Consider the following 22171-nt stretch of genomic DNA (forward strand, 5'->3'; position numbering starts at 1 on the left):
TATACAAAACGGCTGCTTTCCACCACTTTGGATGAGTGGATGAGTGGATTCTGGAATCCGCGGTAAAAAAAATGATTTTGACGCGTGCACCTTAATTGCAAAATCGGCTGATAATGGCTGCTTGTGCGTTTTTTTTTTGCCTTGCGCAGTTTAATAAAACATTGTTTTTCTGTTTTTAGCGACAGAGTTTGTTGCAGATTCTATCATGGTGCTTATCGGCACAGATTTATTTTTACTTAGAATTCCGGTCCTTTTAAATCAGATTATACGCTAAGAAGTGGAGATATTTCGCAGGAAAGTGTTATTGTTGGCTTTTATGAGTCTACTCATGTTTTATCCAAGCGGACCGGAATCACTGAATCAAGGCGACATCACTCATTTATGCATTCCTTAATGTGAATAAGTAAAACCTCGCTTACGTTTTAGCGTCAGAGACACATTGCCGCAGTCGAAAATGGTTCTTCGAGAGGAAATGAGCTAAACAAACTTTCTTCGGAGATGAGGGCACATTCGTATCCAACTACCCGGGCAGCCAATTAGGTTCAGAATGCGTTCTCTGTTTTAATTGTTTACCCTGTTTGAGAGCGGAGATTGTGATTTAGGCTCCTTTCTGTGTTCTTTTCTGGATCAAGTCTTCTTCCACACATCTTCACAGGAAGGTACCGCTCCTGATATCGATTGTGGCGGAGAGTGAATTGTTTTGCAGCCCTCCGACCTCAATGCACTAACGCAAGCGTGCTCTCCTAGAGGGACAGCCTAATCAACCAGCAAAGGGGTGGCATCATAAAGTAGGCTGTGCTCGCGCAGGTTCCTGGCTGCGCTGAGTGGTGTGATAGTGGTGGTGCCCAACTACCGCGTTGGGTCACTCGCATTCGTCGCGGGCCCGCTCGAAGGAGAAGACGAGGAGCCGGGCAACCTGGCGCTTCTCGACCAGCGGTTGGCGCTCGAGTGGGTGCGCTCCAACATCGACGACTTCGGCGGGGACCCCGCGTGCATCGCGGTTGCCGGCGCTGGGGCTGGCGCATCTTCTCTGGCGCTGCACTTGCTCAGTCCCGAGGCAGAGGGAACTACGATGGACCTGCATCGCTTCGTGCTACACAGCGGCTCGCCCGTCGGTCCCTTCTCGGACCAGAGGGCGTCTCGGCAGGTAAAGCTACTCAAGTATTTCCAAGAAACGTCTGCAGTCACGGACGAAAGTTTGCTCGATGCGGGTTTATGGTAAACGATTGATTTCTGTGCGGGCAGGCAAATGAGGTCAACGGAATGCGTGGAATTATTGAAGGAGATACCAACTCGCTGGCTAGACACGCGCAAAGTAAGGATTAGGTCTCAATTTAACAGCGTTATTAAATGCCTTGTTCGACAGAAAATCAGGCGTTGGCGTTGTCGCCATTGTCACCGTTGTCGCCCTTGTGGGCGAAAAATCGAGGCATGCCTCTGACAGGTGGTAGTTGGCAGGTCACCTGGCATTGGTTGGCTGACGGACTATATAATGCCAAGACGCATGACCCAGCTGGCAGCAGTTGACGACTCGGGAAGCTTGTTTGAGATGCGAGGGTGAAATGGTAATCAGAGGTGTCGCCCTTGGGTTTAGAGTTAGACCGTGGGACACGCTACCCTTAAGGTACGCAGGGAGGCTCGTGTGGTTTGTCTAAAGTGGGGCTTAGTATTTGTGTAGGGTGGACACCTACAGTATGGTAGCTTACGACAGTATGCCATTTTCAAAATAACAGCTTGAGGGGCTAGTTGGTGCTGCATCATATTCAGAAATGTGGCGCAACAAACACAAACACAAGAGAAGATACACAACACACGCGCACACTACCAACTGTAATAAGAATCTGAAAACACTTCCTCTTCACCACTCCTCCTCTTCTACACTCAGGCACGTCTCATCTTCCTCTTCTTCTCATCTTCCTCTTCTTTGCCAAGGGGATAGTGGCACTTTCTTCCTCGCAGACCATAAACATCGTCCAAACATGGCAGTGACCAATCTCATCTGCCTCTTCTTCTCTTCTTCCCCTTATTTACCAAGGGGATAGTGGCACTTTCTTCCTCGCAGACCATAAACAGCGTCCAAACATGACAGTCACAAATTCTACACTGTCTTGTTACTCCATCACCTCTGCTTTGCCCAGTAACTCATACCACGCTGGACAGGCAAAATCACCGCATAGTCACATAGTCATACACTAAAAACCACCGCCACACATATACAGTAGGACATGTCCATCCACACCACATAACTTGTGTAGTCCCTATGTATTAAAAAACTTTAACCTGCCAACGTCTACGAAGCCCCGAAGCCCATGTACTTGCGGTAAAAAGATTCTTTTAACTACCTTGGCCCCAAACTGTAAGAGGAATCCAAGAATAACAGCTTTAGGCCAAGAATAACAGCTTGAGGCCCGATAATAATCTCGTTCTTTGCATTACTCAGGAGGATTGCTCAATAAAAGTAACTTCTTTTCTACGTAAACTCAACGAAGCTTCACTAATACATCTATCTTTTTTCTTCTGTATCCAGTACGCCTCTAAAATTTCGCGCGCCATCTTATCCGGACTCTTTCCTAAAATGTTAAGCCTGCTAAACATCGGCTCACACTTGCACTTCTGACAGTGCAGAGGTAAATTTGACCCCTTGCCATTTTCTATGGACTTCTCGTGTTCCCTCATTCTATCATTGATACATCTTCCAATTTGGCCTATATATACTTTACCGCACGTCAGAGGAACCTCATAAATCACTCCCACCCGACATCCAATAAACCTCTTCACATGCTTCTTATCGCATTGACCTATCTTTTTCCTCCCTATTAATGCACATAACCCACCCAGTCTTTTTGGGGGGCAGAAAACATAACTGTCACCTCAAACCTACCTGCCACCTTTTTCAGGCAATGTGCAACTCTATGTATATAGGGGATCACTTGTGGTCGTTTATTTCTCAACATATCTGGCGTTCTTTTTTTCCCTTTCATTTTCTGAAGCAGAGACACTGACACCCCACATATAATCATAACCGGGAAACCAGCCACCTCAAGTCTTTGTACTTGATTATTGAAGCTTTCTTCTGCCATATGTACACACAATTTTAACAAGGCCGACTCCAAACAAAGGGAAGCTATCCCTCTTTTAACAGTCTTATATGCCATTTTCGTATGTGTGGTTTATAGAGGTGCGAATCAAGCAATTAGTGATGGAGTAGCAAACCGTATATACTCTAATGTCGGTCCTCCGCAAAGGGAGCAGCAGACGGAAGCCATTAATGTTGCTGTGTAATTCCTTTAAAGACGGTGCATAAGTGTCTCCCTTTTTTTCCCCCAAATCCGCATTCCTCGAACTTCTATCCATGACTATACATTCAAGCTAAGTGGTACCGGTTATTTCCCAATTAACCCGACTTGTTGGATTACTCCGGAATATGAATTAACAGATTGCAGCTGCGTTACGTTACAACATCTATTCAACTTCTAAAGTTCAAGAAGTTTCACAACATATCCTTGTAGCGTATTCACCACGAAGATTGCAAAGAAATTATCTTTTTGCTTCATGTTAAAAAAGGTTATAGGGCGGGTAGTTTTGTGTCACGCGGTGACCTTTCTGGAAGCGGTTGAAAAGAAATGAGCTGCGCACATTGCCGCTTAATGATGCACATGATTTGGCAAAAGGAAAACGATCCGCGTTCGTTTAGGCCCTCGCTAATTGAAGCGTGAAGTAATAAATAATTGCATAAAGGTTTCTATGGCGTACACAGTACAAAGCACAGTTGATGTTGAATGATGGGGTCACGTCACAATCGCTCGTGGCGTGCCTTCTTGAGTCGTTTACGGGGTCACCTCGTCAGATATCATTCCTCACTTGTCTTTATTTCGTGCCGTTGCCTTCATAAGTCCCAGCTGAACCTGGCACCCCTTGCCCGCCGCGTCGGCTGCGCCGGGGCCACCGCAGCCGAGCTCATTCGCTGCCTACGCACCGTTTCCTCGGATCTTTTGGCGCGGCTCGAGCCCGGCGTGGGCTTCGCGTTCGAGCCCACTTTTGAGAGCCAGTACCTGCCCGACATGCCCTCTGGCCTGCTCCTCAAGTCACCGCCCTTCAGAAAGCAGGCACGTGACACTCTAGAGGCTCGGCCCGATTATTGTTCTTTTTTTATTTTTTTAGTTTTGACAGATCGTTATCTTGAACCCTGCTAGAGATACGCCGGTGCGGTCTATGCAGGTGAATTGCACAGCAAGGCGGGCATTATATACGTGATAGATCTCAGTAATTAAGACAATAATTAACTAACAATAAATGATTATCTTTTTATTTTTAACTTATGAGCCAATATTAAGAAAATGAAGACCGTCAGCATGAAAGCTGGGTCTATTTTGAAAAATTTCGTTATCGGTAATGCAGTTTGAGATATTTGACGTTGAAAATTCGCATTTTTAGCTCGAAAGATGGCTTCTCGCAATAAAATTTTTTTTACGACGGCGTCGCTGGGCGTTATATTGCCGCGGAAATAACGCTCGCTGCTTTTACACGCAGTGAAGAATAATTACCTCCTAACAATCCCTGGGTGTTTTCTGGCCTTTTAAACAGTTTGAAAAACAAAAAAGAAACAGAAAAAGATTACCTCTACAAAAAATGCATAAAGCACCCATTAACATGACACTTAAGCATGCTCCCTAGCACAGCTAGAAGAAAGCATTACGAAAGAGAATTAAATCATGCTGGGAATAACCTTTATAAGAAATCGAAAGTTATTAGTGTATTCCTAAATAGAAGCTTTAGGAATTATTTCAGGCAAGAAAACATATAGAAACTCGGCAAACATTGTTTAAGCATTTATTGATTCATTTGATTTCCGTTCAGGTAATTCAAATGTCTCCACTAGTCAAACATTGTAACTATCTCCCCAAATCATTTTTTTTTAGCCTTTGTCCCCTGGTGAGATTTGCAAAACAATACGCAGCTAAAAGACGCTAATATTTATATGGATAATATACAATCGTCTCATATAAGGTTGATTGCCCATCTTATTTCCGACGTCATCGCTCATACTGTTCAAATCCGCCATTTCTCCTACGGCTTCGAAAAGGCTAAGCTTATTCCTATCTTTAAAAAGGAAGATAAGCATAACATTTCCAATTACCGCCCCATCGCCATTCTGTCATTTTCAGCAAATGTATCGAAAAAGCTGTGGTCGTTTGACCAAACAGCTTTTTATCAAAACCTGGCATCATTTCATCCAAGCAGGTTGGCGTTAGAATGGGGTTCTGAACCGAATTAGCCGCGAATGCTTTCACTGACCAAATTAAATTCTTTATTGATGTGATCAGCATTGCTGGATGGATGGATGGAATATAGGAGCGTCCCCTTTGAAACGGGATGGTAGCAGTAGCTATCCTGCTCATTGTTCTCCCTATATCTTAATTATTGATTTAGATTGGTTAACTAAACCATCATTCTATTTATTAAATTTTAGTTTCTACATTACTAACCTTATCTCACTTCTCTGCTTTTAAGCCACCAATCTTCCAGTCGTTTTTTGCTAGTTTCCACCGCCGGTTTATTCACCCGGCCACTGGTATCTCTAAACCCCAGAGCTTCAGGAACAGTTACTGCGCCTGCATCAACTTCCGGATGGATACCATTACATTCGAGTATAATATGGTCAATTGTTTGGTGCTGGTGCATTATTCATCCACCTCTCCAAAACATTTCATTCCCTCCATCATATCATTCTATTCAATAAGCACGACGCTATCGGCATATCTGGGCCTGCACTTACGCTAATCTAAAGATTTTTATTCGACAGAAAATAAGCTGTATTCATATCAGGGAGATATTCAAAAATTAAAGACTATACACATCGAAGTTTTGCGAGGTTCTTCTTGGTTCTGTCTTGTTCTTTTCATATAATATTGACCTCTTTATGTGCCTTGATAATTGAAACTGCCTTCTTTACGCAGACGACACGACGACCTTAACCTTCATTGCACATATAAACAAGGAAAAAAAGTTGAAAAACTGAATGCCGATGCAGAGAAATGGGTTCAACTGGTGCCGGAATAGTATTGCCACGAACCATTCAAATCTTTATTTTTTTTTTTAAACAGCCGCTGGCATGCGGCCTTATCACTGCAATTCCAGTGCACGAATTTATTATGTATTCTTTGTTTGTTGATTTCTTTGGTCGTGAGACGCAGCCTTATCATTTTCTTTGTCGCGAAACATGCCGCGAAATGTATCTCGAAACTTCCAGTCACTCGCGTGTGTTTCTACAATGTTCGAAGTTCGCGGCCTTATCTAGATGCATCTTTGCTGCCTTTAAATTGAGCGTTGACGGGTGCGACGTACATTCGCAGATCGACAACAGCCGAGCACGCTTGCTGCTATTGCCGTCGCCGGTTGTTTGGTAGTTTTGCGTGCGAAAGTCAGCCCAACAAGGAGTTTATTCCAGTTAATTTCGAGCCTCCTCATTTGTTGCCAACGGCATTTTTACCACTAGGTGACTATATGCTGCCCAAAAATTAGTTCTATAGTCTTCAGCTGACCACATAAAGCTATTTGCGTAACTCCGTGTGTTAGCATTGGTTCGAACTCGGTTATTGCATCTGGGGTGTCAAACGACAATCATAAATTTTGGACTCCCATGACATCTATTTTTTTCGCAAAATGACTTACGACATTAGCATGTATTAACTAAAGTTCGCCTGTATTTTGATATTCCCACGCTTATTTCTCTTTATTACTCGTTTATCCACACCCACATTCAGTATTGCATGCCATTTTAGAGAAACACACACCTTTCGCGTTTTTTTTTATTTCCCTGTTAAGTATCCAAATTAAGCTATACGTATTATTACTTATAGTCACGCACTGAAAATGCTCTTCGTGTGCTCCAATCACACAGTAACTTTTCAGTGCCCAAAATTATAAGTTTAAAAATAATAAGTGTATGTTAAAATAATAAGATTATGTTCAGTTCAGTTCAGTTGAGTCGTTCAGTCGTGTCCGACTCTTCGTGACCCTATGGACCATGTCGCGCGACGCTTTCCGGTCTCTCCCTATCTTCCTAACATCACATAACTTCATCTGCAGTGCCTCGAGGATGCCATCTAACCATCGCGTTCGTTGCCTACCCCTTCTCCGGCGACCCTCAACCTTTCCCAACATCACAACATCAAATCTTTCTCCAGCGACTCCTCTCTTCTCATCAGATGAGCAAAGTAGCTGAGCTTTAACTTTAGAATTTGACCCTCCAATGAGCAGTCAGGGTTTATGGTCGACAATATTGACTGATTTGATCTTCTGGCAGTCCAAGGAACTCTCAAGAGTCTTTGCCAGCACCACAATTCAAATGCATCAATTCTTCGGCGGTCAGCCTTTTTCACAGTCCAACTCTCGCATCCATTAATGTATAAATCGGTTAGAGAGTTTCTCCTATTTTAACTAATCACCAATGACCGAAACCGCGTCTACGCAACACGTGTTTTGCAACAGTAATAACTTCTTACTGTCTGAACCAAACACTAATCACGGAAAACAAACAGTTCGAGACTCTAGTACCACTCTTCGAAATTCATTCCCATTTACTGGTAAATATATATGCTTTTAAATTTGCTCTTCGTCATTTTACTATCACTCTAATTGCATTTTCAAGCTAAATTATTCCTGTGTTATCTTATATATCATTTTGCGATTCTTTTTGCGTTTTCTTACGTAATTTAGTGTGTTATCGTTTTCATTCAAAGAAAAGTAGTTAACATGTATCGCTCACCACAACCCATTGATGCTGAATTCGAGGGGTATTCACAAAATTTGTATTATGGGCATGAAGAAAAATAATTACAAAAGTACGCCTTTACTTGGAGTTTAATCATTATATACATATTCTTCATACAAGACAACGTAATTTTGCCACTGATGGACGAGTTCGAGCAGACCATCCCTCTAGACCTCTTCATTACTTGTGTTCCGGAAGGGCATTTATTTGAACAACCACTTCCTCGTCGTCCTGTTAGTGTTCCCGCGCATTGTGTTCTTTGTGGAAGAGGAAGAAGTTATTTCGCGTGAGATCGAGTGAATATGGAGAATGATTCAATATTTCGTAGCCTAAGATGACCGCGTGTATCACAATCATTTGTGCTGGGTAAAGCGGAGTTTGTCATGGAGCAGGAAAAAGATTTTCGCAAGTGTGCAGGGACTTTAGTCATGGGCAGGTTGTTGTAAAAGCTGGTGAGCACTGAGTCTTCACTCACAATAAAATGTTCCACTATTTGTTCGACAGTTATCCACTGGTCAGCGAGCGTTAGAGCCCCAGATCACGTTGCAATCTTTGGTAAACGAGCCAGAGACGGCCGGCAACTTCATTCTTGGTCGCCAGGCTTAAGTGACCTAAAATCGTCTTCATCATCTAACGACATTCTTATAGTATTGAACCTTATCACTGTACAATGTCACTAGCTCGGCATGAGTTTTCTCTGAATGGCGGTCCTTCCAGTACAGAAAGCGGATCACTGGGAGTGATTCCAATTTGCCGATAGATGTTATATAGAACACACTTTTTTTTTGTATTGCGCTGGAAATAGATGTACCGGTGCGGACAAAAGTAAACGGAGCACGCTATTTCTTTCTAAAAATTTTCATGCGTTGCATAATTGCAACTGGCAGTCATGGTATGTGCAGACTGGTAGCAGATGCCATTTCCAATTTACTTGGGCAAATATTGGTTTCTTATCTCCTGCACAGAAGGCGTGATTTGAATGGCAAAGCGTGCTCCGCTTACTTATGTCTGCACCTGTACATTTATATTGATGCCTCACATGTGCGCCTGCTTTAAAGTTATGGTACTGATAATACGCACTTTATGAACGCCCCTGGTATTGCGCAAATTTTGCAACTGCTTGTATATTTCACTTCAACAGTTCTTACAGGAGGTCCCGTCCACAATCCTCGACTTTGAGACCGTCTTCTATAGCGTGCTTTGAAACATATTATCTGCTACATTCAATACAAAACTTCAAATAAAATCAAACCTCCGGTGCGCTTGACTCTAAAACAGTTGCCAATGCAAAAGTTGCGCGACATAGCGTCGGTAATACTGTTAAGGGCCCGGTGTCGTACATTGTATGTGTACTCTTGTAGCCTTATTATTCAACGGGTGAACTTGTCCATTAGATGCTGTTTTGTGAACATCCAGGAGATTGCGGAATTATCCGTTACGACCATGAATTTCCGCCCGCATAGGTAGTCCGAAGCTTATCGTCGACTTAAATACCACGTGGGGCACTCCAACTCGTTGGAGTGGTAATGACTCTCTGCGGATGAAAATTTTCGGTTAGCGCAGGCGACGATGTGTTCAGATATTGTGGGTTGCGCTGAAGCACAGCCGCACCGCCCCAAGGCCAACCTGGGTAGCTTCGGTGCGCACTTCTGTGTCTCTCAGCCGTTTTGTTGAAAGTCAGTAAAGCTATTTGCTGCATCTCGCAGCAAAAAAACAAAAAAAAAAAAGAATTCTCGCCCTGCTTCAACAAATTTGTTAGGGAAGCCGCCGTGGCAGCAAAGTCGCCAACAAATTTGCGGAGACAGGAAGCCATTCCAAGGAACGTCTGCAGATGCTTCGTAATGGCGGGTATCGGTGCGTAGCGGCAGGCTGATATGTCTGCATTGGTTTCTTCACCCGCGTTAGCCAGTCGATGCACGTGGCGGTGTAAGTTGCAGCGAGCCCTCCGCGCTCGCTGCAACCATCGCCAATATATCAGCTTACCTGTGAAATTGGGCGGCCGAATCACGGCAACCGCAAGGTCCGTATTTCGAGTTTGCGTCATTATCGAAAGCGTCGTTATACCTGGTTGTTGGAAACGCCGGAGCCAGAAAAGGTAGCCATTTCCGGTTCCGGCGTTTCCACCAATCAGATGACTCGAGGTCAGGGAGATATCCGACACTTTCGGTAACGACGCAAACTCAGAATACGGACCCTGATTTCTTTCGCCCAAACTACGATATAGAGGACCACCATCGTGGTGCATGAATGCGCTAATCACGTGATAATTGTTTATTTCGCAAGCTTTCTTTGGGGCTCGGAAAGAAATATACACGTGATGCATTCTTTATCGCAAATAATTGGAATAAAGATTTCAGAAAGTGTTCCGCAATTTGCAAATTACGTTTGTTGTCTCCTATTTAAAATCAATATCTAGTAAATTAGAAACATGATCTTAATTACTAGTAGTTATTGCAAAATGAAACGATTTTCGTGGTGTGCCAGAGGGCTGGCACCTGTATGCAAGTGGTTTCTCTGGCCTCCCCAATGTGTTATTTTTTAATCCTTGGCAACTGTAAGCTGGGACACCCTGTATACTACAGCGGATATCTAATGCAGGACCACTCTTCGCAGTTGGCAATCTGCGCCCCTGCTGCTTATCGCAGGAGTGCTTGCGCCTACTTTGTGAGGGTGATTTCAACATCGCCAATCCTTGCTCGTTGTGAACTGCGGGCAGATTTCATCGCTCAGCCTTGATACTAGGTGTTGCGGCCATTGGCCGGACCTTTTCGTCTGAAAGGAAAAAAAAAAAATCTTCTTGTCACAAAAACAGAATCCTTCACATAAAATACCAAAGGGCTCGTACGTGTTTTGCTCAAGATATATTGTCCCTTGATATATTGCAACAGGGGGCGGCAGAAAGTTAGGTGGGCGGATGAGGTTAAGTTCGCAGGGGTTAAGTGGATGCAGCTAGCTCAGGACCGGGTTAATTGGAGGAATGTGGTAAAGGCCTTCGCCCTGCAGTTGGTATAATCAGCTGCTGCTGCTGCTGCTGCTGCTGCTGCTGCTGCTGCTGCCGCTGCTGCTGATGATGATGATTATGATGATGATATTGTCCCTAGATGTGACTGCAAGAAAGTGATCTCATTCATAAGTGATCTCGCGAAATACATCCATACGTTTTCCCAAGCACGACATCCCTTTCACTGCCTGCTAACATCGTCGTTGGCTTAACAATAATTTGCTCCTCACTTCCGCCGCTTTTCTCTGCCGCTCCTCAGGTGCTCATCGGCAACGTGGCTGACGAGGGCTTACAGACGCTGGAGGACTTCAAGAAAACCTTACCAGGCGGGCTGTCTGCGGAAGAAGCTGTGCACCGGTTCCTGCCTCGAGAACTAGCAAAATATGGTGTGCGTGATGCCAAGCTAGTGATGCGTATCTACCTCACCGACTCTGCTGGTATGGAGACTTCTCAAACACATGCACTCACTCACTCACTCACTCACTCACTCACTCACTCACTCACTCACTCACTCACTCACTCACTCACTCACTCACTCACTCACTCACTCACTCACTCACTCACTCACTCACTCACTCACTCACTCACTCACTCACTCACTCACTCACTCACTCACTCACTCACTCACTCACTCACTCACTCACTCACTCACTCACAAGCCCTTGACGCATACGTGTGGCAGGGTTCCCATCTCATTTATTTTTTGATTGCGTTTCATTTCTTTACCATGCTATTTATTCACTATCTGGCATTTGAATTCTTCATCATTGCAATCAAAATTTTGGATTTTGCACATGCGCGAAATGTGTATGAAGAATTGAAGCTGGAACTGCAAGCATGCTCGCGTGACCAACATCGCCACAAGTTACAGTCAGGCGGTAATAAACTAATATAAAGCCAAACTATCGAAACTGCTTAACTGTTTGACCTCATCATGATCTACATCGTTGGTTTCTGTGGCAATCTGAGCCGGTGCAGATAATTGCTATAAAAAATGCAATAATAACAGCCGCTCAGCAAATAGCATTTCCTATTCGCGTTATAAAAAGGCCACAATTCAGAACAGTATTTTCTCACCAGAACGACCACTGCTTCTGACCTGAATCAAAATTTCAGCTGTATGGCGCAGTCGGGCTGACGTCGTCTTTTTCGGGCGGCGACAATAGACCGCGGATCATCCGCGGCTCGTAGCCCTTTGCACGTTCGTTCCCCGCTCAGTTGACTGAGCGCGCAGAAATTGCGCTGCTCCTACTCTATTGCGGCCATTCCACGAGCAAAAACCACGCGACGCCACCGAAAGAAATGAGGGAGAATAAAAAAAATGAAACACGAAAACACACCACTCGGCTTCTCCATTCGCTCTCGGCCCAGAGCTTCCCCTGCAGGCTCTCGAGAGAGTGTGTGCGCTAGCGAGTGGCTGTCTGGGCGGAACAACGTTTCTTTCTCCCGCCTCCGGGATGTTTTTCTTTCACGGAACCGCGGAGACGTCAACAAGCTCCAGAAGAGTGCAAACTAGGTTAAAAACAAACGAAGAACCCTTCAGTGATACATTGACAGGCTCCGTTTCGGTGTCGAGGGGAAGTAGGGTTCTTTTTTTCTGCACCACCGAGCGCCAATGTTTGAATGCCCCCCAGAATCATAATACATTTTGATGTCAGTCAGTTGAAATATCTATGATAGTGAACTAATGTCTATGATAATGAACTTCAGCTGCAAAAAAACAAAACAGGAGATGTAGCTTAAGCGTCCGAAGAAAAAAGGGAAATATATTTTACTCCGTTTATTTTTTTTTTTTGTCTGTCAGCAAAGTTGAACAGTTGAACACTGATTGAAAGAAGACCTGGCAGAGAAAAATTTGTGCGAAAGCAATCATCCATCCTGGGGAGGAGAAATGCCGTCAGCGACCTGTAGGCAGCCTAGCCGCCGTAGCAAAATTGTTTTCCTAGTGTGCGTGACCAGCAAACAAGCTCGCTGTCAAGATCGGCCAAAAAGAATACCGTCCGAGCGCGGTGGATTTTAACCCAGAAAGTCATCGCTAGAAGCGAGTACGGGGAGCACATATAGCTATTGCCACAACCGGTTACCCGCCTAATAAACGGAAACACTCTCGCGCTGTGCATTTCACGTCGCCGTCTCCGTCAATTATCTGTGTGCAAACGCTTCCACACGTCCTGTTGTGTTCAACTACGTTAGAACCCTGCCATTTCTTTCCGATTGTACCACAGTTATCGCTCAGCTCAAACGAGATGCATTTGGTTAACGTGAATCTGATCTGAATGCTTCTTCGTAAAGAAGTGGAGTTCTTATTGCCGTCGTTTTTTTTAACTACGCATGATCTTCCTTGCGCGAACTGCAGCCATTGGTCAAACTGAAGGCACATTCGCAGAACGTTCGATTCAGCATGCACCAGAGGCAATGTGCATTGTCTTTTTAATTCCGAAGTATCATTGCGAATATAGCTATAATAATTTAGCACTTGTCTCTTCCTTTCTGTCCAGTTTGTGTAGCGGTTTGTTTAATACGAAGTGACAGTTAAGTTCGATGATAATGTAAAGTTCTCAGAAGGAATGCTTTAAGAACCACAGTTAGAGTGGCGAGTTTTTACAGTAAAGTTAATCCGTTCGGTGCTGGCCAGGAAAGCTATATCCTGCAGGAGTCGGCAAATGAGGCAGTTAGCCACGTGACTAATAGCAGGGCAGAGCCAGATGTGCTGCACCGAGCCAACTCGTTTTCAATTCATCTAATTGTTCGAACGCTTCTGTTTCAGGGTTATCCAGGGAACAAGTGTGGAATAGTGTCTCTCACCTGCTTGGCGACCTGCTGTACGTGTGCCCTACTGCCTACATGGCACAGTACCTCAGCAGGGGACCGGAAAACCAGGTTAAACCCACAGCGAACACCACTGCCTTTTGACAGCGACAGTTTGTGGTCATCATAACGACTATATGCAGAGCAAAGCAACACCTCTCCCCACCACCCCTAGCTCCACATACATATAAAATTGGGCGGTAAATTAATTAGGAATTTGTTTCTAGCTCTTGCGACGTCCGATATAATGCTTTCTTTTTTTACACTTATCAGTGTGACTGTTTTCTTGCTATCGCATATCGTACCTCGAAGATTAGCAAAAGTCGCGTGAGGAGAAATAGAATTCTCAGAATTAGCGGAGTTGCTTCGTATTTAGTCTTGTTTACTATTCCTATGCACCTTGTCAAATGAATTGCCAAATGCGGACATTTTTTCATCTCAGCTTCCTTTTTAGACAACGTCAAACCAAATTTTAATCAACTGGATGTTTCTTTTGGTTTGAAGTCAGATTATAATTTTGTTGCTCCTTTCTGCGCTATTGAAGCGGAAGTATTGTTCAGTCACAAAGTTAACTCGAACATATGTCCCTATTCTCGAGCTCTTAACTTACAATATTGCCTGTATAGCGAGGTGCTGGCTATATGACAAAACATAGAAAGCCGAAAAGTACCCTTTCGGGGAAATAGCCTCTCTTTTATTTAATTTACGCGTAAAACCCCGTCAGTGGGTTTGTCTAATACCAATCGCAGCCGCTGCAGCTTGATCAAGTTGACCGCAGCGTGGAACCATAAGAATAGATAAGCTCGATGTTTTGAACGAATGTTCTTAGTCAAACAGGCTTCAGTTTCAGAGTGCTAATACCGGCGTTGCAAAAACTCCTTTATTAAAGGTTTTCCTGCACAGCTACGGCTTTCTTAAAGACACTTTTCATGCTTGAACATAAAAAAAAGTAAATAAACGAGAGTATCTTATAAAGTAAGCTGTAAATATATTAACCCCGCCAGGCAGCAATATATGTTTTAGTGTTGCACTTGAGAATGAACCGCACTTTCTAAAGAAAGGATAAATAAAATTTCGAACTTGTTACGTAACATAGGGAATGTGTTCTTGTGGTTCACTGTGCTGAAGAGAATTTGGTAGAAGCGGGTTTACAGCACAGACGTAGTCGGGATTTCGTCGTGCTGCTGTCATTAATTCCCACGTCTGCCGAAGGCACAGATACGCGCGCTGCAAGCAATTCATCGAGTGTATAAAATATGATGCCACAACGCAAAGGGAAACATAGTCTGCCCTAATAATACTCATTTTGTGACGCCAACTTTGGCTAAGCTGAGGCAGTTGTTTTCGTATATACGAATAATTACCCCTTCAGTGATCTCTAGCGGCTAGGGCGACATGTGATGTCCATATGTGAAGTGTGTAGAGCGGCCTAAGCTTCAGCTGTAGCGCTTGTGTGGCGAAGTGACAATTATCTAAATGATGACAACTGTTTATTTGTTACGATAAAATTTTTAACGTAACTGCTGTATGTAGAAGTAAGTTTGGCCCCCGGTATAAACGGGAACTGACAAAATGGCCAGCGCTTCGAAGCGACGTATAGCGCACGTGGTGTCTTGAATCAGCGTAAACATGGCTCCGTGACCCAGGAAAGGCTACCTGCCTCGTAAACGTTTTCTTGCGCACGGCATCTTTCTCCAATACGGCCGCCACTGACATATGAGCCAGACGGGGTCTGCGCCCAAGTTCGCAGAAGTGTCACATGCTTGGGCGCCTCCTACTGTATTTTCCCGTATTTTCTCTGTCCGAATATCTTGCGATCATTCACTGTTCCGATGGAGCGAGGGAGTGCACGTTTTCTGGAATTACTCCTCGGCAATGAGATTATTATATATGCGCAATAACCTAGCGCATACATAATATTGTTACGGACGAAGGAGGAAGAAGAGGGCAGTGGCGTGGGGCAGGAGCGCGCGCGCTAGGCCCACACACAGATATTCATTAAACGTCATCTCACGACCATCGAGCATCTTCTCTCTGTCCTCTGTTTTTCTGTTGTCATCGCTTGCCGCCACATAACATTTGGTGGATGTGCTGGGTTCGTCATCCCCATCCTCGCCTTAGAGCATCGACGCCATCTGTAAGCCGGGACCTTCGACCGAGGGCCCAGGGACATCGCCGAGCAGCTTCGCCCCAGCCCTTCAAGCCCAGACCTGATCGACTACCACCGCCCAGCCCCCAGCCCGGACCTGAAGACAAGGAGAACCGACAGACCAACTAGAACCGACACGAAGGACCTGAAAGACCCGAATGACCCAAAGGAACCGATGGACACGAACACGCAACCCACGCCCAAGCTGCCCGACGTGACCTCGAGCCATCGGTCCCATGGACTCTGGTGACGGATGGTTGACAGCTCCAGGGGAGGCGGATCACCCACGCATCAGACATCGTACCGGCAAGCCGTTCTATTCTTACTTCTTCCTCTTCTTCGAGCATCCAGACACGCCCATCATCATGCCATGGAATCATCAACGGTAAACTTCCTCGTCTACGATCTCGGTGGCCCCGGGTCATGTTACGGACGAAGGACGAAGAAGAGGGCAGTGGCGCGGGCAGGAGCGCGCGCGCTAGGCCCGCACACAGATTCATTAAACGTCATCTCACGACCATCGAGCATCTTCTCTCTGTTCTCTGCTCTCCTGTTGTCATCGCTTGCCGCCACATAACAATATGAAAAAGCAGCAGAACATTTAAAAACATCGGTGCTCACAAGTGTGTGCCACTGGCTTTAGCGGACTACTTTCGGACGGGAGGGAGGGGGGGGGGGGGTCAACTTATTTTGATTGCATTACCTTAAGCCGCGCACTGGCGCTAATCTTAATTCAGAGCCCCGGACTTCATTTGACATGTCACACTGCAGTTAGTACGTTGCGTGGATTGCGCAAAATAAGTGTTCATGTGGCAGTGCTCCTCATGTGAGCTTTTAGTGCTGTATTAAATGACAACCTTAGATGTATCAGGATGAGGTTACCCACAATATCGTTGATGTATGAAATGAATCATAACCGTGACCTCAGCAGTGCGTAGCGGTATTTCCAAAAAAGACGCCAGTGTACTTGCATTGACGATCTTTTTTTTGCCGGGCATTAGCAAATAGGCAAAACTTTAAATGCACTGCTGGTAATGCAAATAATTGGCTCCAATCCACATTACGATGAGCCAAAATCCCAGGAATAGGGTAAGCTGTTTCTGTATGGCGAATTCAGAAATTTAATAAGTCTTCCTTTCAGAGGATCAATTTCCTTGCTTCCGTCAAGCAAGGAGTTAAGTACCGCATCTCTTGGTATATACAGTCCTTGACTTCATCATCATCATCATCATCATCATTATTATCGTCATCAGCCATACTATATCCACTGTAGGGTGAAGACCACTCCTATACTCATCCACTTAACCCGGTCCTGTGCAAGCTGCATTCATTTGACCCCTGCGAACTTCTTCACCTCATCCCCCCCCCCCCTAATTTTCTGCCGCCCCCTGCTACGCTTTCCTTCCCAATTGACACGTACATTAGCTATGTATGTTCAAAAGTTTAGAGCTTGTTCATTGAGGACTGCCTGCACTGTGTACATCAAATACCGAGTGCGATAATTTTAACCTGGTCTGGGCAATAAAGTAAAATGAAAAATTGTCAGTACATCGAGAATTCAGCTCCGGTTTCACTCGATGATAACTCTGGCGTTTTTAATCAATGAATCCTCATTACGCCCGAGTGCTGGTGCACCCGATCAGTCAGAAGGAAAAAAAAAAAACATTGACCAAATACCTGAGGATTTATGTTCGGATTTGTTCGCAGGTGTACATGTTCCGAATGAGTCAGCGTCTGTCGTACAGCAAGGCTGAAGCCATGACTCGATACGAGGACGTAGACCTCGTGTTCGGATGGCCACTACGACACTCAGCTGCCACTGAGGCGGAGAAAAATCTCAGCCGAGAGGTTATTCGTGCTTGGAGCAACTTCGCCAGATTCGGGTGAGCTCTGGTATTTTGTGTCAGAGAAAAGAACGTACAGAAAAAAAAAAATACAGCAGCATTATATGCCAGTAGATATCGGTGGCGTGCGGCGCCACGTTTTCTGACTCGGGTAAGGAACAATATATGCACAATACAGAGTTGTGTTAAGTCCACAGCAGAGCACCTGGCTATAAAATTAAAATCGACAAGGTAGCAGAGTTTACTGTGAAGAATGCTAGACTGTACAACTTCGTAACGCTTTGTTACTTACAAGAGAACAAGGTGGACCATATGCGTTGACTTCTGGAGATATGTTTGATTCTGAAAAAAAATAAATTCGATGAATTTCTCTGCTGCCTAATGAACCATTCTTTCTGATTGGTTACTCTGAAAATATAAATAACATATAAAAATTTCCTGAACTGTAGCACTACTGCAGCTTTCTGTAATTCCATTAGAAAAACATGAGTGTTATCGCTATATGGAATGAGCTGCTCGTGCTGAGGGCACCACTGTATGCACTGATGCGCTTTCGCAGTTACTGAGCTCTTAAATGTAACGAGAGGTCACAGTCGCACATAAGTAATTTGCATGTTCTCCAAAGATATGCGCTTTTTCTTTTAGGAACCTTCCGCTGGTGAGTGACAACTCGTCTGGCTCCACGATAGAGTGGCCGAAATATACCGACGGCGAAGGAGCAGTGGTCGATATCAGTGCCGCAGGGTTCAGCCTGGTTCCTGACGAACACCGGAGCCACTGTGCCCAACTTCTCACTCTCGCGGCCGCCGAAGTGGTGTGAAGATGTCGCCTTGGCCACCAACGAACGGCTCGGCGCGAGCGGCACTCCTGGTTAACCAGTGTCTTTCGCGATGCCGCAGATGACATGACGCGTCTTTTGTTTTGTTTATCATCTTTTCTTTTTTTACTGTGCGTTTTTATTTTGCATATCGACGACGGTGAAGCTGACCTAACTTCCCAGCCTCAACTTAAACGGCTCACGCGACGCTAGCGCCATCATCTGAGCGCTTGAGGTGATAACAGCAATTTCCCACGTTTCGATCAATATTGTGCTTCGCCTGACCAGGATAACCCACTACGCGCGCCTCTTTTGAATTATTTATCCTCGCATTATGCACTGGTCCCCGAAGGAATAAAATTTTTTAGAGATGAGGTCGAGAATAAAGCTTATGGGTGCTTGTTCTAACTTTTTATAGTTGCACTTGTAAAAAGGCGCGAAAGAATGAAGGTGAAATTATATTGCGAAGATTACCAAAGTGAAGCCTAAGGCGATTCTTTATTGCAATGGGTTTTCTCGCAGCGGTGTACAGGTTGTTCAAGTAAACTTTAGCCAAGGGTAAAAAAATGTAACATTTTAGGTAGGCCAGAGAAACCACTTGCACGCTGCCAGCCGTCTGGCGCACCTCATGCAATTCTTTATTTTGCTATAACTGCCGTAAATAAGGTAATTTTCCTAATTTGCTGACTATTTCCTTTAGATAATATATGTGATTTGCAATGTGCCTTCCAATGGTTCCGAATGGGGTTGCGCTTTTATTGTCGCCTAAACGGCGGACTGCGGCGACTCTTCAGTGTGATGTGGAATAATGCTCTTGCTATGGCGAGCGGCTTGAGGGGCTACCCTATAGCGTGGTGTTCAGTAGTAACCAGTGCTGGAGAGCAGTCTGTCTCTGCTATCGCAGTGGCTCCTGCCTGATATCCTGGCAGTGAGGACGTCAAGGATGCGTCTGTGCATAACACGTACTCTAAAGCGTCTCCTCACCCATAGCGCGTCTGAATCCATCGTGCGCGGAGTTGTTTTCCGACTTGGTAAATAAGTAGTCCTAAGTGCATATTGCACGGTACAGTTCAGACTCGAGTTCAGACGGACTTGTAGCAGGCGAGTTGTGCCGTTTGGTCGATAGCCTATAGTGCACCGCGCAGTGCAGGAGCGTGAGGAAACCGCTGCTCTATTGGTCTACACACAGGCGCCGTATCTGGCTTGCCCTTACACTTTGTCTAGCGTGTCTTGACTCATGTATGCAGATAGGAGGGAGTACACTCTTTATTAAAGCGGTCTTCATCCGCCTCCGTTGTGAGGTACTCCTTCCTAGTGGAATTGTGGCGCGGGAGGCGGTAGGTGAGGTGCGAACTAGCTAAGAATTGTGTCAATTGGAACAGTTCTGGTTCTCTTAATCAGCGCCGCCGTATGGAAAGGTGCCATGCGATGTTCATGACCACCCACGTACATTTGTAACTGGAGAAGCTAGCTTAAAGTCAACTTTGCCCTCGCATTGGATGAAGAGTCCGCGGGCATGGATCCTGTGCTCGCGGTGAATATGTGTCCCATTAATGTGTGGAGGGTCGTGCGGGTATGTGTACTAGGAGCAGTTCTGACTGCTCGCTGGAACATGTCAAGGCCACACGCTGCTCGTAACATACGGTGGCATTTGTTCCCATGTGGAGCGTATTATCGGTACGTCCACAGCCGAGCCCATCTATATGGTCTATAATTATTTATTTTTATTTACCTAAGTGTACAGAGTACATAACATAGAGGGGGGTAATTCACAACAATAAAACGATCACGAATCAATTTGTAAATAATGCAGAACAATGGAGGAAAATAATTGTTAAGCACGTTTCTTAGAACATAAACAATTTGATGAGCAGTAGTTTGAAGTGATCCACAAAATAGCATATCAAGTCACTTAATGAATATAAACACAGTACTTAGTAATTAAGTGCTTTAAGAACATGTTTAAACTGAATGGCGCCACTGATGTTAGTTATTAATGCAGGTAAAAATTATCTTTAAAAATACTTTGTGCACATGTCACTGTATTGCAATGGGGTAGTGGAATAGTTTTGCTGAATACGCTGATGAGAAATAGAGGGTGAAATAGAGGAAAGAGAAAAATGAGTGTGCTTTCGTCGGGTAGTTAATATCATGAGGCTTAAAGGCGATTTCATTTTGGCGGCGCTAGCTGCATGACAATGGTAGTTAGGGAAGTTAGAACGCGTTGCTTGGGGTGGGGCATTTTCAGCACACGATATGGATTATGCATATCCCATTTATAGCCACATATTGGTGCTGTCAAAACATTGTAGTGAACCTTGACAGCCGCATCTTAGGAAGACGACGAGGAGAACGACCAAGAGCCGCGGCGCTCCTTAAGCTCCCTTTGGTGCCAAAACTGGCCTTATCATTAAAACCATTTCTGATAGAATTTTGTGTGGACAATCCCCCTCCACCGATATCCATACTTTATATTGTAAAGTACAGAATTACCTAACCGATCTTAAATCCTGGCTAGATACTCTTTCCTTTACTTGAAATGTCAAGGTTTCATTCTAGTGTTTCCGGCTAATAAATTTGTTTCTATTACTATCTCATGTTATCAAGAGCCATCAGTTCAGGTCACTGCTCTTAAATATCTGGGTGCTTTTTATGAATCTCCAATGCGTTGGAGACTTCATATTAAAATATTAAGCGTAAAGGGGAACACGCCTGATCGTGCATTGGGTCTACTTCATCGCATAAGCCACAGGAGATATGGAATGAGAAGATCTGTTATGATCTCCTATGATCTACATACAAACTTTATGTGCACCTTATTCTTGAATTCGGCTGCGCCTTGTTTACTGGCTGCGCTGCTTACAAGCTTCGATCATTTCTTCTAATTGAACAGCAAGCATTGAGACTTTGCCTGAGCCTTCCTAGTTTTGTGGCAACAAACGTCCTGTTTCGTGAGGCTTGGATATTTCCTTTGGATTTTCGATTTCAGCAAATTACGGTACAGTCAAATCTAAAATTATGTGATTTTCCTATCGTGTTCGCAAACAATTTTCATAACTTCACCTCATGTTTTCGTACTCACTGGTCTTGCTACCAAATTACACAGGTCATATATGTGCAGTCGCTTTTATCTCCGTTGTCAGAAGACGTGTGTTGTCTTTCACAAGTCAGTTCTCCTCCATCTCAGTTTAGTTTGGTCTATGACGACATTTACTTTAACCATGACAAATCTTTGCCAGTGTCTACATTTGTTTCCATTTTGGATGACGATTTAGATACATATATGGGTTTATTGATAGGAAAGGCAGAGAGAGGTTGGCCGAAATGATTAAGATCGGGCCTGCTACTTGGAACAGGGGAAACTACTGGGAAACTGGGGAATGTTGCAAGTAGATGACCACTTGCAACATTTTTCACCGTTTTTCGTAGTTGCCAGTGATAGTGCACAGTGTGAGGGAAAAGCCGGGTTTGAGATTTTTTCTACTCAGCTTGATTGGGCTTTTTCACTCTGCCTACCTTATTATATCCCCATTTTGTTGTGGAATTTCAGCTGTTGGTATAGCCATCCGCAAAGTTCGTTTACAGCACTGCAACGTTATTGTGGTAGCGGGTGCTCTTTCAGTTCGGACAGCCTTGACTTTTTCGATTGAATGTTTTTTTTTTTGAGTCGGCAGATTTATGATCTCACGCCATTTCATATCCGTGAAATCAGACTTGTGTGGGTTCTGGGTCATTGTGGTATTTCAATGAATGAATCCGCGGACTTTCTCGCGTCAGC

At 44.6% G+C, this 22171-nt stretch overlaps 1 protein-coding gene across 1 annotated transcript in view; it reads left to right on the forward strand.

Moving 5' to 3' along the window:
- The window catches only part of LOC146197794 (acetylcholinesterase-like), a 29267-nt gene extending 10871 nt beyond the window's left edge, over positions 1-18396 (forward strand). The window contains exons 7-13 of the mRNA XM_084591810.1: positions 808-1147; positions 3894-4110; positions 8925-8932; positions 11035-11212; positions 13543-13655; positions 17440-17615; positions 18222-18396. Coding sequence (XP_084447936.1) covers positions 808-1147; positions 3894-4110; positions 8925-8932; positions 11035-11212; positions 13543-13655; positions 17440-17615; positions 18222-18396 — 1207 coding nt within the window. The remainder of the gene's footprint in view (positions 1-807; positions 1148-3893; positions 4111-8924; positions 8933-11034; positions 11213-13542; positions 13656-17439; positions 17616-18221) is intronic.
- The last annotated feature ends 3775 nt before the right edge of the window (positions 18397-22171 follow it).

The sequence above is a fragment of the Amblyomma maculatum genome, chromosome 2 (genome assembly GCF_055883805.1).
Source record: "Amblyomma maculatum isolate TAMU_Amacu chromosome 2, ASM5588380v1, whole genome shotgun sequence".
Lineage (NCBI taxonomy): Eukaryota > Metazoa > Arthropoda > Arachnida > Ixodida > Ixodidae > Amblyomma > Amblyomma maculatum.